Here is a 25478-nt window from a genome sequence, read left to right on the forward strand (position 1 = left end):
CCGATAAAGCCTCAGCGGCGCGGCGGCGGAGATCGAAGTGGCTCAAGACGCAGAGATGTGCTACAACGACGAAGTCTTCACGCCCCACATGAGCTGTTCGCGAGATCATAAAAAAGCACCCTTAACATTGTCGTTGACTTTTCGAGTGTGTAATAATTACCGTCAAATTTTAAGTTTGCCAAAAATAATCGACGCGTACAGTACAATCTCAACTAATTACGACAAATAGTAGCCGTTGGAGTTTAGGAGCTTATTCGAGAAAACGCGCCACGCGCCAGAAGATCTCGCGCGAACGTTTCTGCGCGCTTTTCCCGCGAAGGTTAATCGCCCGTCACTAGAAGATCGCAACGCGAAGCCGACCCTTGAAAGTGCACTCCGCAAACAATGTCTGATGGTACGTACATCTAGCACCTTGTTTGGTTTATTTGAGGTTTTCCGACACGTGCTGTTACCATTTAAAGACGAAAATGATGACCGCTCGTTTTTCAGCGACGACGACAGCGACGAAGCCTTCGAGCCTGCGAGCGATTCGAGCGACACTTTGCAGTGCATTCTGGACGAAATTGGTATGAGTCTTGATTTGGTGTATGCAGAATTCCGACTCAAGCTCACTTTATCGATCGTTTTTACGAATAGATGCAGCCCGTACAGGACGCAATGGGCGAGGTTCGTTCCTCTATGCGCTAGAATTGTAGACATTGCATGAGATGTGACTAATTGCGATAAAACTTTGTTTCAGCTCCACGCGCACATCATAGACCAAGAAATCAAGCGTCCAAGCGGAAAAAGAGTCGGGCGCAGCGAGTGAAAAGGCCAGAGAAACGTCGGAGACGTCGAATCTACGTGGATATTATTGGTAGCGGCGCAGAAAGCGTCGCGGAGACTTCGTTTCTGCCATCAAGTGACGAAGAGCATTGTGGTGACCAGGACCAAGGCGTGGATGTGCACGTCCAAGACCCCAGCGCCGCACACCCCGAGTTTGACGCACGGAATCTTATCCAGAGCGAGTGGAGATGGAGATGTCTCGAGTGGGCGTTGTGAACAAGATTCCTCCGATGCCGATGCTTGTTTTTTTCGTTGTGGAAGGAGCTTCTTCTGGAAAAATACTGCCGCGATCATTTCATGTTGCACAGAGCCCGAGATACTAGAACCGTGAGGAACACAATACGTGAGTCTATTTTTTAAAAACGTTATTTTAATTTACACTGACGAGTTGATATGATCGCTGTAGCTTTAGCGATCTTTAAATTCCTCTAAAGACGGAGTACAGCTACAAGGTGTTTCGCTGCACTCATGGCTGTCCGCAGAAATCTCGCAGTAAAGGTCAGAGTAGTACTCCTAGTCGATACACCGGATGCAATACTCGTTTTACTGCTACTGTAAAGAACATGGCAGAGAAAGGACAGGATGAAGAGTGGCGATTATTTTGCAAACTGGGTAAGCATTATCAGGTGTAACGATGAAACATAATATCACCTAACATAATATTACTGCCTAGACCTGGACACACAATCACCGCGCAAATGCGACGATCTACGCGAGCTACTTTGGTGCTGGATCAATTCCAGAAAATAGTCTGGTATTTGAGCAAGTTGGTCTTCTTGCTGATGCCAACACTGAGTCTCATCGGACGCAAGAGTTTCTATCAGGCGCCTTGGATCGCCAAGTAACACCACAGCAAGCGCGCAACATTGTCCGCAGAGTATTGAAAGGCACTTTAGCGGACAACAAGCTCTTCTGTATGCTAGATACACTAGCCGATTTTGACGACCACGAGGTTCTCGTTCTCAGGGATCAAAATGACGTGACAAGTGAAGTTGTGATCCAGACTGCGGTGCATAAACTAGCCTTTGAGCGTTGGGGTGAAAGCCTTTGCATGGATTGGACGTATTATACAAACAATTTGGGATTTGATCTCGGTAAGGAGCCGTTTTAATATTGAGTTGCTTTTATCCGCCATGCTGCACCTTTATCTCTGTAGCGGCACTTTTAGCCCATGCTTTGGATTTTGTACAACGCAGGAAGTCTCCGTGTTACAGGTACAACGGGGTGCGGCGTTCCAGCTTTAGACTTCATTGAGCTGGATGAAAGGATGACGACTATGGAGGCAATTCTAGATTTATTTGAGAGGAAGAACAAGAAGTGGGAAGAGATCGAGACTTTTGTTAACGATAAGGACTTTAATGGAGAGTGTTGAAAAATTGTTTCCCCTAGGCGACGGTGCTGCTGTGCCAATTTCACACAATGGCAAACTGGCAGAAGGTCGTGAAGAGATCGAAGTACAATCTTTCCGGGACACAACGAGATGCTGTGGAAATTTCAATCGGGCAGATGATGTACGGGTCTACAACTGCTGCCTACAATAAGGCGAGAGACGAATTTGAAAACTTCTGCAACGGGGAGGTCGCAAGAAACGAACCCGCCTTGGAATCGTAAATGGCAACTGTGAGTACTCCATCTGCCTCGACTTCCTGGCATGGACAATAGCATTTCCAGACTTGAATTTCGTCCGCGAGAATATTAATCGCTTATCTGTACATTTTGATCAAATGCTTCTCCGAAAGCGAACCCTCACCGTGGTCCTGATAGAAAGCTCCGTCTGATTTCGTCTATAATTTTCTTGTTCCTCAACACATTCAAGTGTCGCTAGCAAGTGAGTTGATTCAATGGGTCGCCGATAACGATTTTGTTGAATGCGTCGAAGATGAAGAAACGGATTCGTTTTCAGTGGCACTTTATTCGGAGAACAAGGATTGGCCCTTTTCACTGTAAGTAACCCGGTGATGCTGTTGTATCCTGCTTACTCCACTCACTGTTTCTTTTTAATCTTTTCACCTCCTTGTCGAGAAAGCTCACTGGGCATGTGCGCGACATATATACCGCTCGAGAGCACATAGATAGCTATAAGGAAGACCTCGCCTGGGTTGAGAGGGACTGAACACATGAACCGAGCATCTGTCTCCCGCTCTTGTCCCCTTCGACGCGGTCGATAACGGATACGGCTCACGAAGTTGCGCAACGTTTTGCTGAGTCTTGGCTATCGCGAACATTCACATTCAGAGCCGGAATTACAGGATCTGGTGGCAGAACAGAACTTCGTGGTATACTTGGGTTTCTCGCTGGAAAAGCACGCCTGAACGGCGTCGTCATGCATTGCATGCTTCAACGTATCTGTTCCGGCATCTCGAAGCTGTTTGCTGTGGATCCTATAAATGTGATTGATTGGAAGCTGAACTTTCCAAGTTACCCACTATTAAGGTACAGTCACGTTGTTGCCCATGTCTACATGAAGGCTTTGGAGCACTGGATGGTCCAAATTGTAGAGCTTCCACCTATGTCCCAGCACAACCAACTCGAAAATTGTCACGCTGGTACTGTACGATCCTCTTGGCTCAGAGCACAACGCCGGTTTTTTTTAGGAGACATGGAGTACTTATACTCTACCACTACTGAAAGCCTGGACTCGACGAGATTTTGCAGTCAATAGTTCCCAAAATGGCACCAGACCAACAGAACACGACACAGATGGAGCAACTCAGAGGAAAGATGAATCCGTGAAGAGCCCACACCGTTCTCGAAAATCTTGTCGTGAAGATGAGATGGATACCGCATCCAGCTCAAAGCGATGCTGTCAGCTGTGGAGTCTTTTGTCTGGGGCAGACGTATAGCTACCTTAACGGTAGTGTGATATTTGAGCAAAACAAGAAGATATCTGCAAACGATATGGAGATCGTACGGCTCTGTATCATGCGGGAGATATTGCGCAATGCTGACGGCGTTGAAGACGCTATATCAGACATGGACAACTGGTGCAAGGTGCAGAATGTCAACAAGTCCATTCACGAGTACTTCACAGCTTCAGAGATTAGGAAACGATTCTTTAGCTTTTACTAGTCACAACAAGCATACACGCTAAATCATCATTTTTCTTAGTGTAAACTCGATTGTGAAAGTTTGTGTTAGGGGAGGGGTTTCTTACTTCAAGAGAACTTGTGCGTGGCCGTAATTTATCTGCACGTTGCGTACGTTGCGCCATTGTCGTAAAGGAGAAGACGTTGCCTACGAGTATATATGCAACGTGAGCAGCGTCTGCGCATAAAAAATAGTGGAAATACACGTTTGTTCTGAGTTTGTCCGGCAAAAGACCTCAACAAAATTGAAACTTAGGAGGACAACGGCAACAAATCGGGATCGTGTAGATAATGTTTTTCTTCTACTGTCTTCGCTATGGTTTTCGATTCCATAATCTCTCTGATAATCTTTTTGTTGTTGAATTTTTAGAGCAACACCACCGCCTGAAGTTGACGTTGCTAGAAACTCTCATTCTTACACATTGAAATTGTTTCATCATTTCTTCAAAATCCCTAATCGCCACCATTCCTACTTACTTCCCTCCCAACAATCATCTTTAACCCGGGTCATCAACCCAACCCGTCGCTTCCAAAACTCGAAAAGCGACTACTGGACTCGAAGAATCCTCCGCGATGCCGAGCAGCGAGGACTCGAGCGCGTCGCGCCACAACACGTGGACGCTGGACGAGTTCGCCGACCTGGTGGTGGCCTGGGAGCTGGCCACCTCTCGTCCACGCGACGCCAGCGCGCAGACCCTACACGACGCCGTGTTCAAGCACTTTGTGGCTCGCCGCGGCGGTTCCACCCGCCGAAACAAGGCCGCACTCACCAGTAAACGCAGTGCACTCAAATTCTCGTACCTCTACATAAGGGAATTCGACAATGAGCAGAAATTGAAGAAGCTACCGACATATTTCGAGTTGCCAATCTCCAAACGGATCGAACTTTTAATCAGCTGGAAGAGAATCAACTCGAGTCTCGTGGAGATCAGCCACGTCATGTTCCAAGGTCTGGGTTAGGATCGTGAGTAAAGGAGGAGACGACGAGCCTATTCTACCAATTAGAAAACGTCAAAAAGAGCTACTGAAAGCCACACACACGACCAGAACGGAGCCCAGACCCACGCGGGCTTCCTCAACCGTAAATTCTTCACCGAGTCCTACAAATTTAACCGTTAAACCAGCCAAGACAAAGCACGTTGTAACGGCGCGCTCCACGAGCAATCCGTGGTCCTCTGACGAGATGAAACAGTTAGTAAAAGCGTGGGGCATCGCCGCGCAGACGGTCTGTGATAGTAAATCGGGGGAACCAATGTCCATCGTGCACGAGATGTTCCGACAGTTTGAGAACCTGCAACAAGGCAGGAGCATCCGCAACTTATCGGGCTTAGCCACACGACGCCGAGTGTTGAAGCAGTCGTACTCTAGGATTTCCGCCTTTGACAAGATCCAGGAGATGAATGGAGAGCCCAAATTCACGGATCTACCGGCGACATCGAGGCAAAGTTTGATGCGGTCCTGGAAGAACGCCAACCTGCTGGATCTGTCGCCGGAAATGTACGCGGAGCTGCATCATATCATCGCACTGGACACGCGCGCAGTGGCGCTGGAAGACATCCGGCGCGCTCGAGCTACGGGTAGCTCGGTGACTGGACGTGGCGGGCGGAAACCAGGCAGGCCGCTCAAGAAGCAGAGGACGTTAAGACTCTTGCAGGACGACGACGTCGACAGCAACGTGTCGTCGCAGCCTCCGAGTGTTGCGGACGACAGCGAAGAGGAGAAAGGCGCGATCCCCTTGATGATTATCCAGAGCCGTGCAGAGGACCAGGCACACAGCTATGTACCCATTTACTCTGACACCAGACAACCTACTGAGACAATGATAGCTCTTACTTCTAGTACGGGTGGTGAAAGTCCGATTGTTTCACGTCAAGACGCAGCACCTCCGAAGCGTTTACTGCCTGCGATCAACGCTGCGAGAACGGCTTCTATTCAAGCGGACAGTGCGATCTCTGTAGCTGTTCCAGACCGCGTGACGCACAAGCCGCTGGCTCCAAAGCCTATCGAGCTGGTGGAACCGACCGATCAGCCGAAAGCGGCAGAGGAAGACGACGACGCGCCAATTAAAAGCCCAGGACGATGGGGCAAGCGGAAGCGGAAGGTGCATCCGGACGGCCCTAACGGCCATTTATGGGAGAACAAGGAGCTCCAGATCCTGATCGACGCGTGGGAAAAAGCAGCCATCCTCGTGTGCAACAGCGACCCGTCCAAGCGACTGTCACTGAACAGCGAGATGTATCGGGAGTTCGTGGCCATGCAGGGTGGCTCCTCTGTGCGCAACAGTACTGCACTCGCCGCACGACGCAGCTCGCTCAAGTTTTCGTACGCGCACATCCGCGCGTTCAATGAGTCGCAGAAGGCCAAAGGAGAACCTTCTTTCCACGAAATCCCACAAGATACGAGGATGAACCTACTGCGGTCATGGAAGAACCGCAACTCGGTGGACTTGACCAAGAGAATGTACGACACCTTGGGGCGGATCCTCGCCATGGACGAGAAACTGGCAGAAGTCCGCAGTATGCGTCCGCCGCCGCACGCTAAAGCCAAGAAACCTGTCAAAAGCGTTGCCGAATCGTCCGAATCCAAGACTCTTGATGCGAATTACATTGCCAAGACAGCCAAGTGGACCACAGAGGAGTCGGCGGACTTGATCAGAGCGTGCGCCGACGTCATGAACGCTCCGAACGACGCGGAATTGTCGCAAACGGACCGCGAGTCGCTCATCTTCGACGCGTTTGTGGCTCGTCGAGAGCACGCAGGAGACACGGACACTCCTGTCCGACGAGATCTGCGGTCCATGGCGCAGCAGTGGAGGTATATCCTGGCGTCGTACACGTACATCAAGGCATGCAACGACGATCGGTCGGAAGCCGAGAGTCCGTCTTGGTTCGAGATGTCAGCCATGCAGAAGCGAGCGTATCAGCAGTGTACGAACGTGCCGCTGAAGTTTGTGGATCTGGACGAAGCCGTGTTCGCGCTGGTCACCAAGACTTCGTTCGTCGCGGTGTCGACGTCTGTCGATTCGTCTCCAGCGTCCAAAACGCCGACCGAAGGCATTTCGTTGCGTCCGCGCTCTACGCGGAAGAAAACCGAGGCGTTCTGGTCGTCCGATTCCGAGTCTTCCGTGTCCGAGATCCCCACGCCAGAGGAGCCAAGTGGCACGAAGGAGCCTGTGTTTACAGCCGGGAAGAAGCGCAACAACTGGCCCGCCGAGGAGATCTGGAACTTGATCCAAGCGTGGGAAGAAGCGTCGGAACTGACCAAGAGCACGAAGCTGACTGCGGCGATCAACGAGGCCTACGCGCTCTTTATGAAGCGAGAAGGACCGGGCAATCGGAACCGCACGCTGAATAGTGTGCGCAACAAGATGATCGCGTTGAATTCGTCGTACAACAACATCGCGGCGTTCATCGCCGAGCATGGCGACAGCGCGACGTGGTTTAACCTGACGCAAGAAGAGCGCTTGGTGGAGATCCGGAGCTGGGGCAACAAGACGGTCATTGATCTCAACGAAGACATGTACAACTCGATGACGCGGATCTTGCGCGGGAAAGCGAGTGGCGCGGACGACAAAGCCGGCAAGAGGAAGCACGGCAAACCTGCGAAAACGGATACGAAAGACCCGGAGAGTAAGAGTCATACCGGACAGAAACCAGACAAGTACGTGGCTGCAAACTGGAGCAAAGAAGAGCTACTGAAGCTCGGGGAAGCGTGTGGCGAGTTGCTGGAAGGACGACGCAGTCGACGCTACGTGTTTGAAGAGGAGAAGGACCGGTTCTTCCGGAAGTATGAAGAGCTGGGCGGCACCAACTCGTTGGCGGCGACTGTGGGGCTCGCGAGGTTCGTGTTGGATTCGTACGAGTTTATTTACTTTTACAACCAGAAGGCGGTCGAGACCGAGTGCTTGGGCTGGTTCGAACTGGATCTGGAAGACCGCGACGACATCTCGACGAGAGTGAGCAGGTCGTACCGCAGTTTTAACGGACTGACGACTGTGGACGAAGAAATCTTCCACGTGATTGACAAGATGGACGCCGAGCTGCGTGTGAAACTGGGAGAGACCAAGAAGAAGACGTACAAGCCTCCGAACGACGCGGCGTCTTCTCGCTATGTGGACATTGAGGCTGTAGTGGAGCGTTGCGTGTTCAAGCCGACGCAATCTACCAAGAAGACGGACGCTCCAGAAGAAGAAGAAGAGTCAGAAGAAGAAGAATTGGACGAAGAAGACGAGGCTTCAGACAGCGACTCGACGGCACGTTCTCGTCCGGTGAGAGACGCTCCGACTCGCGTGCGTCGCGACTCTGTTGCTAGTCGTAAACGCTCGAGGGGAGACGCTGACGAAGCAGAAGAAGGTTCGTCGACCTTGTACCTGACGGAGATCATCCAAGAGCAGAACCGGAAACTGGAAGAAGCCGTCAAGCGGTTCCGGAAGGAAAGCGCCGTCGCTCGGAAGGAACACCACGACTTCTTGGTACGGAAGATCCAGGACAGCTTCCCGGTTGACTCTGGCCACGGCTCGTTCTTGGAGCGTGTCGCGGAGAGACAAGGACAGACGCTGGCCGACATCTTCCAGCGCTTACAGCAGCAACGCGACGCCGAGAAGGCGAAAGACGAGGAACTGATGCGGCAGCTGTTTGCCTAAGTGTGTGCAGGTACTTGAGTTAGTTTTTTTATCCTACTTTATGGCAAAAGATGGCGCCGCATGTCGTGTGAGTCTGGACTTGTGCCGTGGTCCGTACAGGTAACTCGACACCTCCAGGGAACGCTGTAGGTCCGACACTACTGCTAGCGATACAGCCTCCTACAGGGAGCTCCTGGAAGACGTCGGTGAAGACTTTGGAGATCTGTTGGGAGTGCACGATGTCCTCGACCTCATTCAACGCTCCAGCGACGATAAAAGCTCCGAATTCTGGCTGGTTAAGGCTTGACTTTGTGCCTTGAAGCGCCGATGTGAGTGCGTGAGACGTCCTTGTAGATTGATGTGAAGCGAGGATTCCGTACTCTCCTTCCTGCCAGCAGCGACCGGGTAGCGCCATTAGCTGGTCTTGCAGCCAGAAGACGAACTCGAATCGATCGATACGGGCTGAATACGGGACAGTTAATGAGTCCTGGTTAGCGTTACAGTCCAGAAGATGCTCGAGTGCTGAAATGTCGGCACTTGAGAAGACGTTGAGTGTCCTGCCTTCTTGTTCGATAGCGAACCTTTCGGACGGGTCGATGAGCTCCATGATGCGGTGCGAACCTTCTGACGTCGAGACGAGATCGTACGTCACTACTTGGCTCAGTTCTTGCGCTACATCCGCACGTTCGCAGCGAATCACAGGCGTGATCGGGTAGTAGCCGCAAGAGGAGAACGACTTCATGCCGACGTTGCCGTGGAGACGCAGTAGCATCGTCGTAGGGTACACGACGTGACCTCGTGGACGCCGTCGACGCTGGTGCTGCTTAGCTCTTCCCTTCTTCCGTGGCTTTCGATCTTGACGCACTGGTTCCACTCCGCTGTATGTTGCTAGAGGGACACAGCGATCAATTAGCGGCGACACTGCGCCCACAACTGTGGCCTGAGGATACCAATCCCCCAGAACCTGCACGAGTTGACCAGCACTCTTTTCGTTCACGCCGAACAACATGAAAGACGGCGTATCGTTCTCTTCCAATACAGGAAAAGGGTTGTCGAGCTCCTCGCCTCGTTGAGACCTTCTCAACTCTTTCCTCTCGAGCTCCGCCATCGCCAGGGTCGTGTCGGGTAAATGAGCCACTGAAATCGACAGCGTCACGGCGCTGGAACTGCCTTCTCCCTCGTCACTCTCACTTGTCCCCAACACTGCATTCATACTGAACATCATGATGATTGTACACGTTGGAGGCAGCAGTCTCGCCTCCTCAATTGCAGCAGCGGCCTCCTCCCAATAGCCGCCGCTATGCCACGGACTGGGGTCTTTACTAGCAGCCGAGAGCAGCACCAAGTCCGGTGTAAAGCGTGTGTCGGCCCATTCCAAGTGGTTACTTCGCAGCAGTTCGAGACTCTCTAGGCCATTGCCCGATGGGCCCAAAACTGTAGATCGCCACTCTGGATGAAGCTTCTTTGCTTCTTCGGTTACTCGTCTCCACTCGCAGCAGACGCAGCGCATTGCGCTGGTGTCTCGCCACGTCACGAACGGCAGGAACTGAGTCCAGAGATCGGATGGTAGCGTTGCCACTTGACTTTGAGGCTTGATATCATTGCGAGGACGCGGTGTTTGTCGCTGCCGATTGCGGGACGATACAGATCTCGACTTGGAAGACGACTTGGAAGACACGGTAGAGGCACTACTAGAGCTAAGGTGCCGGCGTCCACGACGCGACCGGTTGGGGTCGGCCATGGCGCTTTTGCAATGTGAGACTTGTAAGTGGTACAGAGTACCATCTGCTTTGAGGAAGGTCTCCTCTATAAACGTCACTACGATGAGTCTCAACTCGAGAACGGCAGTGCACGGAATTCCTACTCAGTACTGTACTACACCGTGCCGAAAAACTAGCTACACAAGGACGACAGGCGCAAAGTAGACTTCCACGGGACAACATTGCCCCTTCGACGCGATGCTGACCGAGAATTTGTAAACCGCGAGGCGACGGTCATCGACGGGCCCTGAGGCGCAAGTGTCGGTAGTGGATCATTCAGTAGGTAGTCATCTAGACCAACTTACCTGTCATGACATCTGCACGATCTCCGCGTACCAGTCCGACGCACATCAACGGAAAAGCAAATGGCGCTGAAGAGGATGCAGGTTTTTATCTGTTGGGAACACTTTGATGGTAGAGCGTCAGAGCCTCAACAAGTGTCGATGCTGGAAACAGTCCTCTCTGTCAGAGCGGAACTCGACAGGGTCACGCGGTCGTCGCATCGGTCGCTTGCTTGTCCGGTCGGTTGGATAGCTTCAACCGTTGATTGCACCGTGCAGGCAATGGCGACCGAGTGGCTTCTCGTGGCCGGACGTGATCCCACGCGCGGATCGATGACTTCAGTGGCAAAGATAAACGAGCAGTCTATAGAGCGCGCTTGACAGCTCCATGACTGCACCAACTTCTCGAAAACAAGCTGGGGCGTTGCAAACCGGCATAGATAGTCCTAGACACATCGCATCCAGGCTGCAAAGTGCACTTCGTTGACGTTGCCGCTGCCGCGTCAGCAGCACCTGCCTTAGCAGAATCTTTCTCCTCAAAGCTGTCCACTGTCCAGAGCTCTTGGCATTACCGATTTCGCGTCCTCGACCACCAACTCCATCTGCTTCCGACTCATTATTCTTCCCATGTCTGGCTTCACCGATGTCAAGATGTTCGCTGTGAGCGCAGCAGTACTGTATCTTAAGTTCCTAGCCTGCACTATGATCCAAGGTAACAAGGCCTTCGCTGCCGGTACGCGCATGCCTGAAGACAGCCAACTACCTCAAGCCAAGAACGCCCCGAAGCAGGGGTTCGCCGACCTAACTGACGACGCCACGCGGACTGCCGTGGAGGACGAAATGCGCTGGAAACGCATCATCCAGAACGACCTCGAGTCCATGCCCATGGCCTACGTTGTCTTCTGGAGTGCGATCTGCATGGGCGTGACCGGTGGCATCACCAAGACGCTGATCTTTGTCTACACTGTCGCGCGCGTCGCACACACCATCGTGTACGCACAGAGCTTGGCTCGCGCCCGTATGATCTGCTGGATGGTAGGCATGGGCTGTGTTGTTATCGCGGCAGTATGTAGCGTTCTAGCTGCAGTGTTTTAAGTTAAATTCTAGAGAATACCAAAGTCTTACATACTGAGTAAGTTCTTAAGTCCAAGACAGACAGCAAGTGCAAAAAACTTGATGAGGTCAGGCATGCCGATCAGGCGGCGTGAACGTCCCAGCTCTACACTTGTCGGTGCTTCTTCACCGCCACTGAAACTTCCCCACTTCCCAATCCTCACAAATTGTAGAGCCAAGTCAATCCTTTCAACCATGCTGGGTGCTATCACGGACGTGCAGACCTTCGGCCTGGCCGCATCGATTCTCTACGTCAAGTTCCTGGCTACGTCCATGATACAAGCTCGCAAGTCGTTCGCAGCCAACACGCGCATGGCTGAGGACAAGCAGCTTGTGTGTGCTATGGGTCTGTCGGGGAACATGGACGAGAAGCAGCTCAAGATCGCACTGGATAACGAGACCCGTTGGCGACGTATCGTGCAGAACGACCTCGAGTCCATTCCGTTGGCCTTCCTGGTATTCTGGGGCGCCATCCAGAACGGCGTGGACCCGGAACTTACCAAGACGCTCATGATCGTCTACACCGGCGCACGCTTCGGCCACACCATCGCCTACGGATCGGGGGCAGGCAAATCCCGCATGGCCTGCTGGATGTCCGGTACGGCTTGCATCCTCACGGCCGCTGCTAACATCGCCATGAACGTCTTCGCGTAAGTCTCAAGTAATTTTCCGCTAGGAAGTACATGTAACTATCGGTAATCAACGCTGACCAAACCAACTTTGCATATTATAACGACGTTCTCTCTACTCGAGCCATGGTCTCTGATAATAAACGGCTCATGTAGAACAACATGTAGTATTACGAGTCTTGATTCAAGATTTTGAGCGAAGAGGTCAGACGCATTGAGATTCTTAATGCGTCTTGGCTCAAAATTAATTTAAATATCGTGTCTGACGAGTAGCACGCCTGATCCTGATCAGTCCAGCCTTGGTCTTGTTTTTAGAGCCTGTCCTCACACTTTGGTCAGGCCGTTTGGTCAGGCGTAGCTGTTATCAGTTTGAAGCCTACACGTTTTATAACCCTTAAATATCAGATAGTGTTATTTCACAAAATCTTTGCTAGTTTTACCTTTTGCTTCACCTTTGAGACATGGTACTGAAAACGTCTGATGCTCATCCACTTCAACCTGTAACGGTCATTGGTCGACGTGTAGCCATGTTATGCCGAGAGCTTTCGTCATCCCTGGGCCAGGGGCAACAACGAACGAACTCTCAGCCCCCACTACATTTCTCAATTTACTCTTTTTCTCTTAAGCCCCACGCCTCGACTTCAACCATGCTGGATTCTATCTCCGACATCAAAGTGTTCGCTCTGAGCGCTTCGGTGCTTTACATCAAGTTCCTCCTCTCGACCATGATCCAAGGTCGCAAGGCCTTCGCCGCTAACACGCGCTTACCCGAGGACAAGACCCTCGTGTGCAGCATGGGGATCAATGTCGACAAGGACGAGAAAGCCGTCAAAGCTGCCGTGGAGGACGAGATGCGATGGAAACGGATCATCCAGAACGACCTCGAGTCCATGCCGCTCGCCTTTGTGGTTTTCTGGAGTGCTATCGCCGTGGGCGTCAGCCCCGCCATCACCAAGACGCTTCTGTTGGCCTACACCGTCGCTCGTGCCAGTCATACAGCTGTCTACTCGCTGGTCATGCCGCGTGCTCGCATGGTCTGCTGGATGGCCGGCAGCTTCTGTATCGTCGTCGCAGCACTTAACTGCGTGGCGGTAGCTCTCATGTACCTTTTCCTTAATACAGTAGTACCGGTATTTGAGTCATTATTCTGAGTCATTAAAGCAATGGTGATCAATGATGGGTACGCTCAAAAGTTGCATTGTATTTCAACTAAATGCACTGTATAATAGCATCCTACGCTACCCTTTTGACGTTGAGTTACTGTACGGAGCACCCCCAGCCTTCCGGTTCCTGTCCGGGGAGGTAGTGGTTGCCGGTCTTCCACTCGGGACAGCGGTCCTCCACCTTCACACCTGGCAGCAACAGTGAGATCCCCCTCCTCTTTATGATTAGTCTCTCGAATATCAGACAAATACCGTTGAGCGCGCTTTCAATGTGCATGCCGCATCCTCTCCACGTGGGCTTGTGGCAGGTTGAGCACTCAGTCTTCATGCACATTTTGGCGATGCGGTCGATTTACTTGTGATGGAGCTGGCCAGTTCGCGAATGGAGTGATGACCCGGTTGCGCGCGGCGCAATGTGCCTGACTTGGTTTCGTCAGGTCAGGCACACCTTTGAGGTACAGTGTCTGACCGGGTTCATGGACTTGAAAACCTGTCAAATCGTATGATCACTTCAACGTCTGTGGTCGCTCACCTTAATTTTAGACTGTGCTCGTCCTCGCACTTTGCGGTGTCTTAGCTCATGATAGAGGTCCCGCACTTGTGATCTAGCATTCTAACGCCTTCTTTCTTCAAGATGATGGCCAGACGCCATGTCCTGCAATCGTGTCGTCCCCACTTTGGATTCATGCCTCACCAACTTTCGGGGGTGCTACAGGCCCGCACGGATAAGGCCGTCTTCTTTGTAAAACCACACGGCATCCCGATCGTTCCCAGTCACGTTGTCTGGCGAGTGTCTGCCATCGCTCCAGCGGTATCTACCAACGAACTTTCATCTTCACCACCACTGAGGATGGAGATCGGTGACGTTAAGTGGACGGCTGCTCCACTACCAGAGATCAGAGAAATGACCCAAGAGCCTGCAGCTCTAAAACGCTTAATCAAGTCACCGAGCAGGCGCGCGTCAGTTCCGAGTACGGTCCCTACCCCGACCAAGGTTCTCAAGCGGAAAATCTCAATGCCCAATTCATTTAATAGCCTCGACACTGTGGAGACGATTCCGCAAACTCAGAAGCTCAAGAAGATCGACGATCGCGCTACCTTGAGTGGAATTAGGACGCATCGACTTGGCTTCGACCTTCTGACCGGGTACCGTGGATCCGGTGGTGCCATGACAGCGAAAGACTGGCTCAACCGATGTCTATTTCTCGAAACCATTATCAGTGCGGCAGGAATGGTTGAAGGATTGGCACGGCATTTACACTCAGTGTATTCGCTTAAGCAAGACGCTAAAAGCTATATGGAGGAGACCAGGAACGTGAGCATGCATCAGCTTATGTTCATGGACATGAAAGGGCCTGGGTGGCTCGCTCGAACGACAGTGCTCGCCGTACAGAGTGTCACGTTTTCAGCATTTTCACTAACTTACATGTTTTCTCCAAAGACATGTCATCGTTTTATGGAGCTCGTGGAGGAGGAGGCCGTCAAAACGTACACGTTTCTGCTTGAGGATATGGAGCATGGTCACTTGGACGATTGGTGCCCCCTCTGAATGCTCCTCTTATCAGTCGCAACTACTATGATCTGCCCGATGATGCCAAGGTCTACGACATGATCAAGTGTATTTACGCGGACGAAGCGAGCCACCACGTTTTCGTCAAAAACAAGAATGCTCATTCGTTTGTCAGTTTTCATAAACATTAAATCGTCCAAAGAAGCGGTCGAAACAGAGCAGCAACAATGCCTTTTACAGATCCCATTAACAGTTTACTGTTTAAATATTCAAATATTCAATACATGAAACTGAACTAAGCAAAAGGCTGACGAGAATTGAATCCTAAAATATGGACTTATCCTGATATATGGAATAACCGCCATTCGCCCCGTTTAAGCACAAGTTCGAATCAACTACAGGACCATCATGTGCATCAAGGTCGAGTGTCCTACTTGCCACAAGGCCACGTGGAAGGGCTGCGGCCAGCACATCGACGCCGCGCTCGTCGGTGTAAAGGAAGAGGAGCGCTGCCCCAACTGGAAGACCGGCAAGCACGAAAGCACCTGAGCAACGCCCACGACAAGACCCAACGCGGCTCAGGCGACGCCTTCAAGTAGTTTTAGGGATAGGAAGGAGACGTCAATGGCCGTTGATCCAACGCCAAAAGCAACATTTTATCAAATAAGAAGCCATCTTATCTACCTCATAAAGTGGATACACTTGGTGTTTTATACGGCGGTGATAATGGATCGCTGTTGAGGATACAGCGCTGCGATCCTTGTCCGCGTTGTTGCTTGAAACAGCATCACACGACTGGTCTCTTGCTTGCTCTGCGCTGACACAGTCACTACATACCTACTTGTTCTATCTACAATGAATTTCATCCAGTCGTCGTCTACATCTTGTATACGATAGGCGACGTCTGCAGTTTGTGCGTCTCTGCAGACCCACGCAACGAAGCTGCTGGTTTCGTCGGAGTAGTAGGCACATGAGCAACACAGAAGGCGGACGACTCGGACACGACTGGCAGAGCCGCCTCCATCTCTCTGCTGTAGTTTCTTAAGATCCGGGACGCTCGCTTGGATCTGGGTTTGCCCATGTCCACGCTGCACTTGAGCTTCATCACAGGCGACGGCGTGCACATGTTGAACGTGGATGTCCGTGCGCCACTATTCGGTGCAGTGCCGAGTCTCCTCCTCGCTCCACCGCCTCCTGTAGCCATGAACTTGTGTTCCTTGGCGACCATCTTGACACCTGACCCAGACCTGATCTTCTTACTAGGCGTCCGTAATACCATCGACTGATCCATCTCGGACCCGTGCAACTTCCTGATCCTCTTGCAAAACGCCTCTTCGTCCTTCTCGTTAGGGTCAAACAAAACGCCCACGACGCCGCTGTCATTGGCGACTCGAATGTTGACCGCATCGTCGTCCACCAGGACCGTATCCCGGTTACGGATGACGCTCTGGTCGCCCGAGCGTCTCTGGACTTCGAGAGCCGCAGAGATCATGAATGGCAGCTTGAATTTGCGGTCTAAGTGGCGCCCGTCGGTCTGCCAAAGCGGCAGGAAGGTGCCGGTCTGGTCGTGGGTCAGGGTCCAGGTACGGTCATCTCCTCGGATCACAAGCTGCGCGGTGATCTCTGGAGTAAAGCACAGCTGCAAGACGTCGCGGATAAGCTGCACTTGTGGACTGAAGGTGACGATGGCTACATTCACGTCGGACTCGCACAGTAGCGGCACTAACAGCTCGAAGAAGCGTCGCACATGGCTACGCAACGCAGCTGCGGTGTCGGCCCACAGTCCGCCCGTGTGCACTGTGACGAAGGTGGCGTCAAAGTCGATGCAGACCAACTTGGCACCGACAGACTTGAGCCCCGCGGCGGCCTCCAAGGCCTGGGCCTCCACCTGGTCCACGCTCGGCCGGCGCGACGCCATGCGCGGACTTTATACACTGGGCAATTACAATAATAATTTTGAATTTTAGAGGGAATTGATATGATTGGTGAAAATAATTTAAAAAGACCAGGTGTAGCCATGTGTCACATGGCTACATGAACTTCAACTATCGTCGACCAGTGTGAAACTTGTACAGAATGACAGCGAACGCCACCTCGAACGCTACAGCATCAGCAGCCAGCACTACCAGGTCTTTCCCGATGTGAACTTCGTCCGTCACGAACTTAGCCAGTACAGCTTGACTCTGCAAAGATAAATCATCACGGAACTGGTTGAACAGCAGCACCTCGGACAGAAAGCCCAACCGATGTGCCCATCGCCAGTAGTCTGGCATAGCAGGACCAGGCACAAACAACCCCATGACTAAGATAAACCATCCGAAAATGGCTGCTCCCAACGCCATCCCGACAATAAACTGCGGTACAACAGCTGAGATGAGGTGCATGAGGTTCTCCGCCACGATGAGCGATAGAAACACCACAACCAGGAAAACATCGTAGGAGTTTAGCCCTGCCAAGCACCCGACGAGTACCGTGGAGCTCAATGCAATGAGGAAGATACCGGGCAACGCACCCAAGAAGTTTGCAGCCACGTAGCCGAAGACGCTCAACCCGCTGTTGTTCCGTTCTCGAAGAAAGACCGCACGTTGCTCGATAAAAAATGGCAGCACGGCGATCGACAGGAAGACGAGGTAGATGTTGACGTATGTTAGAAGCAATGCGATGTCAGAGGCGACGATCTTGGGGTTGGAGGACAAGTACATGGTGCCTACCATGGTCGATAGCACCGTATAAGTGACGAGTCGATCCAATAGATCCCAGGATTTCGCACGTTGTTGAGTAAATTTCGATGCAGCAAGACGGAAAATTGTTGAAATGGCGACACTTGTGTATCCATCTTGGATCGTGTAACATGGATACCTACTGCGTCAGTGCGAATAGCACTGATGATCCGAGCTGCAACAGCGCTGGAAGCGTATCCATTGATGAGTGCGTCGATATCTCCGTGTCCTTCGAAGTCCGTATTGGCGAGGTCGATGAAATATTCCACCGGGTCTTGATATTGCGGACAATTGTAGCCAAGAGAGGAGAAATGGTGCAGGATTTTCGTGCGAGAGCCAAAGTACACGGTCCGTCCCGCTGTCAGGATGGCTACATTCGAAAACATTTCGTAGACTAAAGACGACGGCTGATGTATCGTACAGATGATGGTTCTGCCTTCGTTACTTAGCCGAGATATAAGCTTTACCACGTTGAACGTCGACGCAGAGTCGAGTCCTGAAGTGGGTTCATCAAGCAGTAAAATCGATGGATCTGACAGCATTTCAATCGCGATACTAAGACGCCGCTTCTGACCTCCAGAAATTCCTTTGTGGAACATATCCCCGACCATAGCGTTCTCACATACACGCAGCCCCATATCGTCAATTACGCGCTGAACTCGCCTGATGATAGTTAGTGCAGTTGTCCCTCTCGGCATCGACAATCTTGCAGCCATTTCCAAAGTCTCCTGTACCGTGAATGAGCCTAATCGCGAATCCTCCTGAGCGACGTAACTCGATACCTTTCTGAATATTTTTGCATCACGTTTCTCTCCATTAAATGCAATCTCCCCCGTGATACTTCCAGAGCATAAACGGTCTGCTAGGATGTCGAGAAGTGTGGTTTTACCGGACCCAGATGGCCCCGTAATGGCGGTGAGTTCTCCAGGAGCACATCGTCCGGTGAGGATCGTTTTCTTTCCGCTTGGATTCGTCACAGACTTCTTGGTGTTGACAGTGTACGAGAGGTTGCTCCAACTCAATGTACACGGATTCTGGTTAGTAAAGAGAGCCTTGCCAGCTGGTCGATCGCTAGATTCAACAGAGCAGTGGTCACTAGATCGAGGGGACACGGTGCCCTGCTCGTACCGGCAATACCCGTACTGGCGAAAGCATTAGTCGATCGTCGCGCTAAGCAGAAAAATAATGAGATCATGCACGAAATCTTCCACTGAAGCCCAGCTATCTTTGGCTGTCTTGCGATTTTTTTAGGACGTGATTGTGAAACACTAATTAAAAATAAAGCAACTGCTTTCAAATATTTTTTTATTGGCCTCAGCTCAAATTACTAAGAGCATAACCATGTGATCACGAAATTCATCAGTATTACTGACGGAATGTAATATTTATGAGAATTGAGCAAAATTAACCTCATTACTGTGTGGCATCCAGCCACGTGAGCTTAAGCGTGTAGTCCGATGCTACAGAAAGCGCGTCACAGTCAAATAATCTGATCTCGTCCAAAAGTGCATGAAAATCTCACCGAAGTGCTGCAGTCAGGGGCTAATGGTAACTCCACAATCGAAAAAAGCTAATATTGTGAAAATATCAGCTAATTTAAAAAGTATCACTAAATATTATCTTCTGAGACAAAATGATATTATTAAATATCAACTTAATTTTAGTTAGTACGATATTATATTTATAAAGATTGCGTAATCTATTAAATCCACAAATCAGATGTTGCTAACGTTCGACTAGCTGAAGTATTAGTAATCATCCGTGAAGTAACGCGAGTGTTGCTAGCAAATTTGACAAACTAAGAATAAAGTAAGTTTTTCTTATTATTGAAGTTTTGAGAAAACTAAAAAAAATATTATGTTCTCATGTTGATGTGGTGTGGAGCCAAGCAAACTCAAAGGTATAATCCGATGCTGTAAAAATAATTAGTTAGAAATGTTAGCTGTACGGTTCAAGAACAAAAGATAAAGACTTTGCTCACCGAAGTGCTGCAGCGTCGCCTGTACATTGTAGAACACCCAGAACACGAGCTTCGTCTGTATTTGCTCGCCCTGTTTTTCCAGAACAAACGCCAACTGTCTCACAGCTGAAATGTGGAGTTTATGCCACAATACCATGAAGAGGGTTACCAAGGCAAGAAGCAATACAGCATCACATTTCCGATAGTATTCCAGAGTTTAACGTCGTCCATACTGTCGATTTGAGCGTAGTAAACGCGGTTGGGCAGATAGTACATCACCATTAGATTCGCCGCTACAACAGCAATGAGAATCGATCTTTTAAAAAAAAAAAAAAAACTCACAGAAAATTACGGGCACGATCACTTCCACGTAGTTGATCAAGAGCATGAACTCGGTGATGTAGAGCACTTTTCGAACCTGGAGAGCGTAATCAAGCTCCAGCTGCGCAATATCCTGTCTGTCTTGCGTTCCATCGACACAGAAAACTTTGCGTAAACTCCCACCTTTCGACTTTGTTAAAATACTTGGTGTGTAAACAAGTTGCTTAGGAGCTCCGTTGAAGCTCGTTGCCTTGGGTTTTAAGTCAATCCGCTCGACATTGAGAATCGAAATATCAGTGGTCGTGGCGGAACCGACAAAGACTTGAGCTGTTTGTTTGTACCGATCGAGAATGTCCCGAGTGTACAAAAGAATCGTCTTCCTGCGTAGAATTTTTATCTGGGTCGCTGTGGAGTTTGTCAGCATTTGTCTACCACGCTCTGAATTCACTCGCTCCTTCAGCACTCGCAATCTCTGGATCACAAACAGCCACATCACGCATCGACGCGATCATCTGATCGCCATCTATTGCGATCAAACCGAGTGTTGTCCATATGGACGGAGTGTTCTGCATGCAGTAAGACATGAACAGAGAATTGAAGACCTCTACGTTCATCAACACAACCTCAGGGATCTCGTCGTTCAGATGCACCACAGTCCGCGACATCACATTCCTTAAGAATATTTTAATGACCGGAAGAAGAAAAGCAAACGGAGTCTTTGCATCGGCAGGAAGGGTTGTAAAAATGTAGAAATACGTCGGGTAGATCACGACAAGACTTTCTTGACAAAGCCAGACTTTCAGCGTGTTGACTACAAGTTTCCACACCTCTGGATCGGATCGAGCTTTCTTCAGAAAGGACACTAGAGGGACGAGCATTGATACAACCCACATCGGTGAGACGGTGATGATTCCAAAAGGTAATGGGAATCCAATCACCATCGAAAGTGCGTACACGACGCCCGTTGTAAACGCGGCTGAGAATGCACCGGATATAACGATACGTATGTTTGATAGGTGAACAGGAGGAACACTATGTCGGAACTGGAGATTGATGACGATTGTAGCCACCCAAAATGACAGAAACACTCGGAAGATGAAGAGATAGTTGGCATCCAGTCCTTCGGATGACGGACGCAACGGGATCAAATCGACAAGAATGGTTATAATCACACACGGCCACGGAACGAGGGCCAATACAGTCAAGGCTCGAAGGATACTGGCTCGTTGATTATAGTCGATCAGTTCTCGAACGCGCTCGACGGAGTAAGAACCATGGAGTTCTACTTGTGTGCTTTCCCAACACTCGGCGAGCTTCTGAGCCAAAAGCGCCAACCGCATGCCCCGTGGTCGCAAGGAGAACAGCTTGAAGGCCCCGATTTATCTGCTAAAACAAAAACTGTCATAAAAATAGTAACTCGAAACGATAACACATCGAATCCCTCATGAGTAACGTTATCAATACGCGCGTTTCTGCATCTTTTATTTTGTAGTAGTAACTTAAAGAAAGTTCGAAATTACGATCACCGACGACCTGTGTGGAACTTGTACAAGACGAAAGTGAAGAGGATCTCGAAGGCCACAGCGTTGGCAGCCACGATAGCGAGATCGCGGCCAAGATCAGCATCTTCCATGCCGAATTTAGCCAGAATTAACTGCGCTTCGAGCGAGGTTTCGTTGTGGAACTGGTTGTGCATGAGAGCTTCAAATCCGTACGATAAGAAGCCTAGATAATGGCCCCAAATCCAGTAATCCGGGATAGCGGGTCGTGGCACGAACAGACCCATGCACAGGATGAACCATCCGAAGAGTGCCGCACCGATCGCCATTCCGATGATAAAGTGAGACACACACGCCGCTACGAGGTGCATCAAACTCTCGGCGACCACAAGCGACAAGAAAACGATCAGCAAGAAAACGCCGTACGAGTTGAGGCCCGCGAGGTATCCAACGAGCAGCGTTGAGCTCAATGCGATCAAGAATATGCCTGGTAAAGCACCCAGGAAGTTGGCGATCACGTAGCTAAACACGTTGAGGTTGCTGTTGGCTCGTTCACGAAGGAAGACCGCGCGTTGCTCAATGAAGAACGGTAGTACAGCGATGGACATGAACACGAGGAAGCAGTTAGCGTAGGTGAGTAGATACACGACGTCGTGAGGGACGATGCGCTTGTTGGTCGAGAGGAACATGGTCCCCATCATAAACGACAGCACCGTGTACATGACAATCCGAACCCAAAAGATACCGGGGTTGCGTAGGTTGTCGACTAAATTCCGCTTCAGTAGCACCACGAGCTGCCGTAGCGGCGAGTTTGGAGCGCGCTCGATATCTCTGGCGCCATGTAAGCTCGTCGAGTCAGCCTCAATAGTGTCTTGGATCTTACCAGCAAGCGGACTAGCTGCATACCCAGAAACCAGCAGCGGAATATCGCCGTGGCCTACGAAGTCAGTGTTTGCGATACAAATGTAGTGCTCGGCTGGGTCTTCATGTTCGGGGCAGATATAGCCAAGCGACTCGAAATGTGACAACATGTCGACTCGTGGACCAAAGTAAACGGTCTCACCTGCAGTGAGGATCGCCACATTTGTGAGCATCGCGTACACTAACGACGATGGCTGATGGATGGTGCAAATCACCGTCATTTTCTCTTTGCAGAGTCGAGACACGAACTTCATGACGTTGTACGTCGATGCAGAGTCCAGTCCCGACGTTGGTTCATCTAGCAGCAGGATTGAAGGCTCCGACAGCAACTCGATGGCGATACTCAGTCTTCGCTTTTGACCGCCTGAAATGCCCTTCCGGAAGACATCTCCGACCAGTGTATGCTCGCAAACGCGTAGCCCCATCTCGTCTATCACCGTTTGTACACGGTCAACAATCTCGCGATGGGTAATGGAGCTTGGTAGACTCAGCTTTGCTGCCATCTCGAGAGTTTCCCGTACAGTAAATGAACCTAATAAAGAGTCTTCCTGTGCTACGTAACTGGATACAGCTCGGAAGGTTTTGTGTTTTCGCGCCACCCCATTAAGGAAAATGTCCCCGGAGATCTTTCCGGAGCTGATCCGGTCCGCCAGAATGTCGAGTAGTGTAGTTTTCCCAGACCCAGAAGGCCCCATGACGGCTGTCAACTCGCCAGGTGCGCAGCGTCCCGTGACGTTAGTAAGAATGGTTTTCATACTATCTGGATGATTCGATGTCTTCTTCTTCGTGTCGACACTGTACGAGAGATTACGCCAGCTCAACGTGCACGGATTGGCCGTGATCCGAAGTGGTTTCCCCTGGAAACTGGTACTGCTCTTGGAGGGACCTTCATCTATGGATGGAGTGATAGGGGCCAGCTCAACCTGAACGGTGATGCTTGTAGGCACTACTACTTCGGCGTCGTCGCCCATGTTTAACAGAGCCTCCGACTACTTGAATGACTCGATTATTATGTAATCCAGCAGAAGCTGAGGATAGTCAAGATGAGATCCTCCAGCCTATTCATGCCTCGGTCTTCGACAGAAACGTCCACGCGATGGACATGCGTGAGATGCACGCATGACGACGGCTTGTTGTGGAAATGTATTGAGTTGTTTAGTGGAATTTTGTAACATGAGTGTTTAGTTCTTTTATTTATCTACGACCAGTGTGGAATTTGTACAAGATAAAGGTGAAAATGAGCTCTAGTCCGATGGCGTAGCATGCGAGGATGATCATGTTGTGCGTCGTATTAACGTCCTCCAGGTTCAGTCGAACGAGAATCGCCTTAGCTGTCGGAGAGTCGACGTGGATGAAGTGTTCGTACACGAAAGACTGGAACGAGTACGTGTGGAAGGCGAGATAATACGCCCAGATCCAGTAGTCCGGGATCGTCTCCTTCGGGACCATGAAGCCCTCGCACAGCATAAACATACCGTAGACACCAGCTCCTAGCGCGATGCCGATGATATAGTGAGGAACGGCAGCTCCAATGACGTGCATGAAGGACTCAGCCACTACGAGAGACAGAAACAGGTTGAGCAGGAACCACCAGAACCCGTTGAGACCCGATAGCAACACAACCAGAAGCGTCGACACTAGAGCAATCACGAAGATGCCCGGTAGGCTGGCGATGAAGTTGGCTAGAGCAAAGCTGAACACGTTGAGACTGCTGTTAGCGCGTTCTCTTAAGAACACTGCGCGTTGTTCTATGAAGAAAGGTAGAACAGCCACCGACATGAAGACCAAGAAAGCTTGAACATAGAAGAGCAGAGGCACCATGTCTTCGTCCGAGATGTCGTCGTTGGTGTAGAGGTAAATGGTACCGACCATGAAGGCCAGCATAGTGTACATGGCGAGTCGAACCCAGTAGATGCCTGGGTTACGGATGTTGTTGAGCGAGTTACGCTGCATGAGCACGACGAACTGTCGAAGAGCCGACGGCTTCACTGGAATGAACGGTGCATTGCGTACACTAGCAGCATCGGCTTCGATCGCCTTCACGACGTTGGAGGCCATTGAACTAGCAGCGTAACTTTCAATTAGCTTCTTGATATCTGCGTGTCCTTCAAAGTCCGAATTCACGAGACTGATAAAATATTCGGCCGGGTTCATGTACATCGGACACGAGTATCCAGAAGCCGAGAAATGGTCGAGGGTATGTTGACGAGGCCCGAAGTACACCGTCTCACCTGCTGTAAGGATCACGACGTTCGAAAACATTTCATATACCAGTGACGAAGGCTGATGGATGGTACAGATGACAGTCTTGTTCTCCTGACAGAGCTTTGAGACGAACTGCATCACGTTATGTGTTGACGCCGAGTCCAGACCGGAAGTCGGTTCATCCAGCAGCAAGATCGACGGGTCGGATAGCAACTCGATGGCGATACTTAGACGTCGTTTCTGGCCTCCTGAGATGCCCTTTCTGAAGATATCTCCGACCAGAGTGTGTTCGCATACACGAAGCCCCATGGCGTCGATGACGTTCTGTACCCGTTCAACAATAGCGTGGCAAGTGACGGAGTTTGGTAGACTTAGCCTCGCTGCCATCTCGAGCGTCTCTACAACGGTAAATGAACCCAATAACGAGTCCTCTTGAGCCACGTAGCTCGTCACTGCGCGGAAGGTTTTAATGTTTCGAGTTTCGCCGTTAAGCGCGATGTCACCCTGGATGGTTCCGGAGCTGATTCGGTCTGCTAGAATGTCAAGTAGCGTGGTTTTGCCACAGCCAGAAGGTCCCATAACGGCGGTAAGCTCGCCGGGTGCACAGCGTCCAGAGACGTTGCTGATGATACTCTTCTTTCCAGTAGGACAGTGCGTTGTCTTCTTCACATCGACGATGTAGGTGAGGTTCTTCCAGCTGAGAGTGCACGGGTTCTTTGATACAGTGGAGATGTTGACGGGTAAAGCAACGTCATCAGGTTTGGTCTTGTGAGGGGTCAACGTCTCGTAGGATGTGGCAGTGCTAGGCGACGCTGGGTTAATATCCGCCATGATTAGAGATCTACTTGTATGTCGTCGAAGCAC

At 50.7% G+C, this 25478-nt stretch overlaps 10 protein-coding genes across 10 annotated transcripts; 3 read left to right on the forward strand and 7 right to left on the reverse strand.

Moving 5' to 3' along the window:
* Positions 1-4484: 4484 nt before the first annotated feature.
* Positions 4485-8598, forward strand: PITG_09876 (uncharacterized protein; the record flags this gene model as incomplete). Its single annotated transcript, XM_002902385.1, has 2 exons — positions 4485-4866; positions 5036-8598. 2 exons carry the CDS (start codon positions 4485-4487, stop codon positions 8551-8553), a joined length of 3900 nt encoding a protein of 1299 aa, XP_002902431.1.
* On the reverse strand, positions 8582-10042 carry PITG_09877 (uncharacterized protein; the record flags this gene model as incomplete). Its single annotated transcript, XM_002902386.1, has 2 exons — positions 8582-9352; positions 9398-10042. 2 exons carry the CDS (start codon positions 10040-10042, stop codon positions 8582-8584), a joined length of 1416 nt encoding a protein of 471 aa, XP_002902432.1.
* A 1158-nt stretch (positions 10043-11200) lies between these two features.
* PITG_09878 (uncharacterized protein) lies at positions 11201-11668 on the forward strand (the record flags this gene model as incomplete). The annotated part of the gene is made up of 1 exon (XM_002902387.1): positions 11201-11668. One exon carries the CDS (start codon positions 11201-11203, stop codon positions 11666-11668), a length of 468 nt encoding a protein of 155 aa, XP_002902433.1.
* A 266-nt stretch (positions 11669-11934) lies between these two features.
* PITG_09879 (uncharacterized protein) lies at positions 11935-12324 on the reverse strand (the record flags this gene model as incomplete). Its single annotated transcript, XM_002902388.1, has 2 exons — positions 11935-12193; positions 12242-12324. The coding sequence occupies 2 exons, from the start codon at positions 12322-12324 to the stop codon at positions 11935-11937; spliced, it is 342 nt and encodes a 113-aa protein (XP_002902434.1).
* A 638-nt stretch (positions 12325-12962) lies between these two features.
* PITG_09880 (uncharacterized protein) lies at positions 12963-13466 on the forward strand (the record flags this gene model as incomplete). Its single annotated transcript, XM_002902389.1, has 1 exon — positions 12963-13466. The coding sequence occupies one exon, from the start codon at positions 12963-12965 to the stop codon at positions 13464-13466; it is 504 nt and encodes a 167-aa protein (XP_002902435.1).
* Positions 13467-15817: 2351 nt separating this feature from the next.
* Positions 15818-16906, reverse strand: PITG_09881 (ATP-binding Cassette (ABC) superfamily; the record flags this gene model as incomplete). The annotated part of the gene is made up of 2 exons (XM_002902390.1): positions 15818-15828; positions 15922-16906. 2 exons carry the CDS (start codon positions 16904-16906, stop codon positions 15818-15820), a joined length of 996 nt encoding a protein of 331 aa, XP_002902436.1.
* A 127-nt stretch (positions 16907-17033) lies between these two features.
* Positions 17034-18406, reverse strand: PITG_09882 (ATP-binding Cassette (ABC) Superfamily; the record flags this gene model as incomplete). Its single annotated transcript, XM_002902391.1, has 2 exons — positions 17034-17824; positions 17872-18406. 2 exons carry the CDS (start codon positions 18404-18406, stop codon positions 17034-17036), a joined length of 1326 nt encoding a protein of 441 aa, XP_002902437.1.
* A 2027-nt stretch (positions 18407-20433) lies between these two features.
* Positions 20434-21329, reverse strand: PITG_09883 (uncharacterized protein; the record flags this gene model as incomplete). Its single annotated transcript, XM_002902392.1, has 2 exons — positions 20434-20443; positions 20494-21329. 2 exons carry the CDS (start codon positions 21327-21329, stop codon positions 20434-20436), a joined length of 846 nt encoding a protein of 281 aa, XP_002902438.1.
* Positions 21330-21511: 182 nt separating this feature from the next.
* PITG_09884 (ATP-binding Cassette (ABC) Superfamily) lies at positions 21512-23380 on the reverse strand (the record flags this gene model as incomplete). Its single annotated transcript, XM_002902393.1, has 2 exons — positions 21512-23284; positions 23360-23380. The coding sequence occupies 2 exons, from the start codon at positions 23378-23380 to the stop codon at positions 21512-21514; spliced, it is 1794 nt and encodes a 597-aa protein (XP_002902439.1).
* A 223-nt stretch (positions 23381-23603) lies between these two features.
* Positions 23604-25445, reverse strand: PITG_09885 (ATP-binding Cassette (ABC) Superfamily; the record flags this gene model as incomplete). Its single annotated transcript, XM_002902394.1, has 1 exon — positions 23604-25445. The coding sequence occupies one exon, from the start codon at positions 25443-25445 to the stop codon at positions 23604-23606; it is 1842 nt and encodes a 613-aa protein (XP_002902440.1).
* Positions 25446-25478: the final 33 nt, after the last annotated feature.

This window comes from Phytophthora infestans, genomic scaffold (genome assembly GCF_000142945.1).
Source record: "Phytophthora infestans T30-4 supercont1.17 genomic scaffold, whole genome shotgun sequence".
In the NCBI taxonomy this organism is placed as follows: domain Eukaryota; phylum Oomycota; class Peronosporomycetes; order Peronosporales; family Peronosporaceae; genus Phytophthora; species Phytophthora infestans.